The sequence below is a fragment of the Myotis davidii genome, unplaced genomic scaffold (genome assembly GCF_000327345.1).
Source record: "Myotis davidii unplaced genomic scaffold, ASM32734v1 scaffold59, whole genome shotgun sequence".
NCBI lineage: Eukaryota > Metazoa > Chordata > Mammalia > Chiroptera > Vespertilionidae > Myotis > Myotis davidii.
Window position 1 is genome coordinate 9,865,070 of NW_006293001.1, and position 7,401 is coordinate 9,872,470.

The 7,401-nt window shown below is 43.4% G+C and overlaps 1 protein-coding gene across 1 annotated transcript in view; it reads left to right on the top strand.

Annotated features, from left to right (window-relative positions):
* The window catches only part of GORASP2 (golgi reassembly stacking protein 2), a 20,214-nt gene extending 13,811 nt beyond the window's left edge, over nucleotides 1–6,403 (top strand). The window contains exons 7-9 of the mRNA XM_006766550.2: nucleotides 1,880–1,966; nucleotides 3,427–3,537; nucleotides 5,598–6,403. Coding sequence (XP_006766613.1) covers nucleotides 1,880–1,966; nucleotides 3,427–3,537; nucleotides 5,598–5,938 — 539 coding nt within the window. The 3' untranslated portion in view covers nucleotides 5,939–6,403. The remainder of the gene's footprint in view (nucleotides 1–1,879; nucleotides 1,967–3,426; nucleotides 3,538–5,597) is intronic.
* The last annotated feature ends 998 nt before the right edge of the window (nucleotides 6,404–7,401 follow it).

Sequence of the window (7,401 nt, forward strand, 5' to 3'; positions counted from 1 at the left end):
TTATGATCTCTATATCCAGTAGTTTGCTCTCCTCCATTTCTGTCATTTGTGTCCTGTTTCTTTGTCTTGGCATTTTTTTTGCTTTGCTGTGTCGATAGAGTGGTTTTCTGTGCTAAGTGTCCTCTAGGGCCCGGTGGCTCAGCCTCCCCAATTACCTGAGGTGGACACTCTTGGTGCACCCCCTTGTGGGCTTTGTGCACAGTCTTGTTGTAGTTAAGCCTTGATTGTTGTAGGTAACACTGGGAGGAATTGACCTCCAGGCCAATTGGCAGTGAGGATCAGCTGTGTCTAAGGTTGGAGAACTTCTGTGCTGAAGACACCCTTATGGGGCAAGACTTGCTTCAGTGGGGCTTTGGTGCTCACTGAGACTGCACCCTGAGTGTGTCCCTTATGGATCTGTGGAGTTATAATTGGATGGTCCCACTCTGACCACTGGGAACACAGGCTCTTGGATCTAAGGAGGTACTAATCTAGCCTCTGCCTGAGGCTAACCCTGCAGATGCCAGCTGTAAAGCAATGCAAGTTGCCCTGGGGCCTTGGAGCAGCTGCTGTTTGTTAAGTAATTTTCAGATTACAGAGGGCCGAGCCTTTCATATGCAAAAGCCTCTGTGCAAGGCTTGGGCGGGGCAGGGTCCCAGGGTATCAACAGGGCAGGCGGAGGAAGCAGTATGGCTGCTGTCAGTCCTGTCCTCAGAGGCCTGGCAATCGCTGGGAGCGCCTCCGAGAGAAAGCTGCCCTCGAGTTCTGACTGATGCCAGACAGTCCCGTTTCTCCTGTATGAGTCTGGGTCCCCAGAGACTCGCCTGGAACTGGAGCTCAGAGCCTGAGACTCCCTCCCGATTGAAAAAGATTATCGTGATCTCAGCCACCAGCCCTCTCCGCATGCACCTCTGCACCTTTGTATTTTACTTCCGCACTGCACCTCCTCTGGGTCTCGGTATACTTTTCTCTTTCCTTCTAGTTGTAGAATTTCCACTCAGCCAGCCTTTCTGTGGTTTTGGATGTTGTCCGTTCTGTCTTTTAGTTGTATTTTTGAAGTGGATGTGCGAGGGAGCATTCTCCGGTGTTTACCTATGCCGCCATCTTGGTTCTCCTCTACAATTCATTTCTACTACTGTATTTAAGCAGATCTCTATAAGATTAAGATAAAAACTAGAATTCCTTTGCAATATTACTATTGTTTTGACATCAGCTAGACCTCCCACATAAGTAGGTGAGAAACTTTAGTAGGTAATCTTGATCAGGCAGTATAGTAAGAGTTATTTGTATATAAAGAACATAGCCTCCTCTAGCTAGCATAAGTGAAAATGGGAATGTGCTGGACCTCAGAGAAGTGTCACAGAACCTACAGTCAAATGGAAGTGGAGATCCAGGAAGCCAGGCCATTCTCTCCATCTCTGGAGGTTCATGTGCTCTTTTGTCTCTTTCCTCTTTCAGAGCCCAGCACTCGCTATTTCATCAGGCATATGGCTCCCACCCCTCCAGCAGGCCCAGGTCCCCATGGTTTCTTAGTTCAGGAGCCCAGTGGAGACTGACTAATCTTTGCATTCCATTTCCAGATTTGCAAAAACAATTTTGTAATCTAACCCTGCTTAGGTCAAGTGTAAAAGTCTAATCCAGTGAGCTTAGCTGGACTGGCTTTGCTGAGCCTCCTGCCCTCTCGGCCCAGGCTCTAACAGTTTTTGTTAGGGGCCATGGGCAGAGTAGATGGACCAGCTGTGACACCTAGTGACACAGCCAGAAATTATCTAAATGAAGTCCCACTGACCACCTGGGGGGCGGGGGAGTGTAGGGGGACTAAACACTGTGAATATAATCTGTTTATTCTTTGTCAACTGAATTTGTTAAAAATTTTTAAAAGATTGTACTTTTATTTTAGGTGTACCAACAGTACCATTATTGCCACCACAAGTAAACCAGTCCCTCACTTCTGTACCATCGATGAATCCAGCTACTACATTACCAGGTAAGCAGCAGGAGACTTGAGATGTGTGTAATAAGCATTACTAACATTTTGCATCTTAAAAAGCAATGAAAAAAATGTTACACCTATGGAGTGACTTTTTATGTCTTTTAATCTCATTTTGCCTCTGTAACTTTGTGGTAAATGAGAGCAAGAGGAAATGAACCAACTTACCACCCCCTTCCCACCCCTCATGCAGCATGAGGCAGGAATAAGAAGTATGTACAAGTTCGGTTCTTCAGTGCTTCCTTAGTTGGGCTTTCTCATAGCTGTCTACTAGTATGTGAATACACATTATGTCCTGGGAGAGAGCACTCCTTATCTGCATCTTTAGTAGCTTGAACATTAGATTAGATTTTGGTTTATTTCTCTTACTGTTCCCAATGAACACAAGTCCCTTTATCTTGCAAATAATAATCAAGTATTATTTCACTGATCAAATATATTTGCATTGTGGGAGTCTTTAATTATATGGCTAAAGATGTTGTTATACAGACATATTAAGCCATTGTTAACCCATTAACCAAGTATGTACACACTCAAACACAGAATGATAAAGCAAGTGTGATAAAATGTTAACATTTGGGGAATTTGAGTGAAAGGTATATTTGGGGATTCTTTATATCAACTGCTTTTTGTAACCCTAAGTCTGAAATTATTTCAGAATTTGGAGGGAAAAAAAAAGGCCAGAGAGACTGTAAACCTCAACCAACAAAGAAAACTTCCATTCCATTTTACTACCATTCTTGCTGGATAAATTACCCCTTTCTCCAGACACTTTGACCTCATCGTTCTTGCTCTTGGGTTTAGAACAGCGGTTCTCAACCTGTGGGTCACAACCCCTTCCGAGGGGTCACCTAAGACCATTGGAAAACACATATATAATAACATACTGTTTTTGTGATTAATCACTATGCTTTAATTATGTTCAATTTGTAACTGAAATTGGGGTCACCACATTATGAGGAACTGTATTAAGGGTCGCAGCATTAGGAAGGTTGAGAACCACTGGTTTAGAAGAATTAGTATTTGTTTTAACTCTTAGCCATTTAATCAGTTAGGTATGGAAAGACATTTTGCTTCGCCTCACTGGCGAGGCTCAGTGGTTGAGCCTTTACCTACGAATCTGGAGGTCATAGTTCAATTCCCGATCAGGGCACATGCCCGGGTTGCAGGCCCAATTCTCAGTGTGGGGCATGCAGGAGGCAGCCAATCAATAATTCTCACTTATCGTTGATGTTTCTATCTCTCTCCCTCTCCCTTCCTCTCTGAAATAAAAATATATTTTAAAAAACAGACATTTTGCTTCAGTGAGATTTTATTGTTAATGTAGTTATGATACGGAACTGCCACATAGTAAGTGGACTTCTCACTTTGAAGTGAGTAGTATTTTTTCAACACAAATGGATTGAATGTTTTCCCCCTGGGAACTGGTTAACCTTTTGTCTTCACCTTCTCTTCAGGTCTGATGCCTTTACCACCAGGACTACCTAACCTGCCTGCCCTCCCCAACCTCAACCTCCCCACACCGCACGTCATGCCCAGCGTCAGCCTTCCAGAACTCGTGAACCCAGGTATGTTGCCCATCTTGCCTTCCTAGGGTTCTAACTAATAAAAAGTTTTATCTAGGAAAGCCACTCCTCTATTTCAGGGCTGGTGTGGTTTTTTTTCTGGAAAAGGCAAATCAGTTTAATAAATTTTAGCTGCCTCAAATCAATATTAATCTTTTTTATTTAAAAGGCTTTTTTAAAAAGGAAGCCCTAACCAGTTTGGCTCAGTGGATAGAGTGTCAGCCTGTGGACTGAAGGGTCCCAGGTTTGATGCATGTACCTTGGTTGTGGGCGCATCCCCAGTAGAGGGTGTGCAGGAGGCAGCTGATGGATGTTTCTAATCTCTATCCCTCTCCCTTTCTTTCTGTAAAAAATCAATAACATATATATTTAAAAAATATATTTTTTTATTAAAATAAAAAAAAGGAAGAAGTTATCTTTGTGATTCTCCTCTTACTGCGCCCTGACAACTCATGCACCACAAAGGCCATTAGTAGAAGTAAAGAGAGTGTGTGGTGTCACGCTGCTGTAACTAAATTGGATGGAAGGTGTACATTTCACCCAGTGGAGGTGAATGAACTTCTAAGATTCTCCTTGTGTTTGGGGCGGCTGCCCCCTGTGGTGCCTATCTTGCGTAGCCCAGGCCCGGAAACTTAGACTGTAAAACCATTGCCCTTGCTCAGCTGGTTAGCTTATTTTTTGATAAATTCTTGTCATTTAATAAATATTCTCCATTATTAATAAATGTTTTTATAATAACAACTGTGAGAGATTTTACCTGCAAATAGGTAAGTTAGCAGATACTCAGTGTTCACACTCTTCTTATGCACTGATAAAAATGCAGCAGCAGAGTATATCCCACAAGTCTGCTCTTCCAGTTAATGGTTACCCAGGTTACCTTTGGCTTGGAGAGGGCCACATGTCAGGGCTGACTTTTCATTCCTGTAAACGCTGATGCTTATTGTCTTAGCTCTCTCTGTCTTTTCTTCTGTGCCCTACATTCTTGGCTTTTTCCTCTGTCTTTTCCCCAAATTGACATTGAGGGTTTAACCAGCCCAGTGGTTGCCCTGAACCTGTTGTGCAACCTGTCTTTCCATTGTTTCTGAAAGAAGTAATACTCTTTTCCTTTATTATTATTGATTCCTTATTTTTAATCCTCACCCAAGAAATTTTTTTTGAATTATATACTTTTATTGATTTCAGAGAGGAAGGGAGAGGGGGAGAGAGAGATAGAAACATCAGTGATGAGAGAGAATCATTGATTGGCTGCCTCCTGCATACCCGCTACTGGGGATCGAGCCCACAATCCAGGCATGTGCCCCTGACTGGAATCGAACCTAGGACTTTTCAGTCTGTAGGCCGACACTCTATCCACTGAGCCAAACCAGCTAGGGCTCTTTTTTTCCCCCCATTAATTTTCAGAGTGGGTCAAAGGAGGTGGGGGTGGGGGGGGAGAGAAACATCCATGTGAGAGAGACACATCAACTGACTGCCCCTCTCATGTGCCCCCACTGGGCGCAAGAAATGAACCCACAACCAAGGTACATGCCCTTGACCAGGAATTGAACCCTTGACCCTTTATTCCGAAAGCTGACACTCTAACCATTGACAAACTGGCCAGGGCTATTGTGCATTTTAAAATCAACACAATAAACCCACTAAGTATAAACAGTTATCCATCAATCTTGGGGCTTGAGCAGAGGCTGGGTACTTATGATGAAGCTAATGCAGGGGCTTCATGACAAGCTCCTCCTTCCACAGTCTTCCCAGAGGCTGCCTTCTGTGTCTCCTCTTCCTATTGTCTGTCCAGGGAAGCTCTCAGTCAGCTTGCAGCTTTCCTGGGTGAGTGGGATTCTCCTGTCCGATACTCAGTGTAGCTGCGGTGCCTGCTGGAGGGGCTGCTGTCTGTCCCACTGGGAGAGTCATTTCTTCCCTGAGCTGGGACAGGGAGCCGAGGCATATAGGAGCCTAGACACAGGGAGCCTTTCCTCCTGGCCAGCTGGTCAATGAAAACAGTTTTGTGACTGTGACTACTGCTCTTCTAGTGCTGGGAGGATGTGTGATCTGTGCTGTTTTTGTCCTAGGTTTGCCACCTCTTCCTTCCTTGTCTTCCCGAAACTTACCTGGCATTGCAGCTCTTCCCTTGCCATCCGAGTTCCTTCCGTCATTCCCTTTGGTTCCAGAGGTCTCTTCAGCAGCAGGCTCAGCGGAGCTGTTGTCCTCCCTCCCACCCACCAGCAGCCCACCCTCCGACCCCGTCATGACCACTGCAAGAGCAGATGCTGCCTCAGCACTCACTCTGGATGTAACGCTCCCAACTTCCAAGGCCCCGATCACTGTTGAGGACAGAGTCAGCGAATCTGCCCTAGCCAGCCAGAAGCCTGTTTCTTCGGTAACAGATACAAATGCCTCTGAGTCACCTTAACTTTGAACCATCTTTGGAGTTGACTCGGTGTGCTTATTTAACCACGGAAACGAATCTGGAAACGCAAACTATCATTAATTTCATACTAGTTTTTATCATATCTGTAGGCTCCTGTAAATAATTCTAAGGGAAAACTAAGCAAGAGGATCTGAGATTGTATCCTGCCGAATCAGGGTGGGTCATGGGCTGGGGAGGGAAATGTCAGAAAGTGCTTGTATTTTAAAAACAACCAAAAAGAATTGTAAGAGGGCTTGCCGCCAGGTTTCCACTGCCATTCTTGGGGTGTGCATCTTTGGGAAAGGTGGCAACAAGGTGTCTACTTTTGTCCCTGTCCCCCTGCTGCTCCTCTGTAAGAAAATGAAACATTTTATGCCTCGTTCTCACATGCAGCATTTCTTGTAGTTTGTAAATCATTTGCGTGAAAGCAGACCACTTCACTAAACCGTGAAAGGAAAAAATATTTTACTTTTGGTCTCCATGAGTCACATCTCTATTAAGGTTTACACAAAAATCCAGCTAAAGATGCTTGATAAAGTTACACAATGTGCACTAGTAATTGAACGTCTTTTTATTCAGCCTATACATGGATCCTTGTTTTGAGCTCTCAAAATTACTCAGACAACATTTTGTAACTGCTGCTGTTGCTTTATACGTCCACCATAAAATACATTTAAAAAGAAATAAAGGAGGTGTTGGTGTTGCACAGTTTTAAACCAGAAGGTGGCACTTTGTGGCTACATCAGATATTACTACTATACTGGGAAAGCAGAGATACAGCAATAAATTATAGTAATTTGACTTTTCTTGTGATACATTTAAATTATAGGTCCTACCTGCCATATGTGCATGCATTACTCTCAGTGTGCCACCCATCTTCAGTGTAATTTTTCATGTCTTAATGTTAGCTTTCTCCTAAGTTTTTTAAGAGATGATAAGTTAAATGGAATTGATTTATTGAATGAAATTAAGTGCATATTATATCTCTGTTTTTAAATAAGATGAAAGAACTTCATTGATTATTGACCTGGCACTGGCATGAACATTGCTAAGAGAATAGCACATAGAACTACAACCACTCAGCTAACTAGGGTCATCAGCTCCAGCTCAGAGCCTCCAACAGGGGCCAGTGCCAGTCAGTTCTTAGCATATATCCATTTCTAGAGCCAGATTTCTAGTTAAAATTATTAAAGAAGGCTCCAGCGCTAATCATAGCATCTTGTGTTTACATTATAAATATTTCTAGAATAGTTCTCTCAATCCTGTTTTTAAAGAGGAGCTTATAACAGGTAGGAAAAATATTCACAAGTATATTTAAACTAAAGGCCCGATGCATGAAATTCATGCAAGGGACTTGGCCCTTGCAGCCCCAGCTTCGTCCAGAAGGTTATCGGGCTGTCTGGTCTAAGTAGCATATTGTGCTTTTATTATTATAGATGGTATAATTATTTACTTTCCAGGACAGG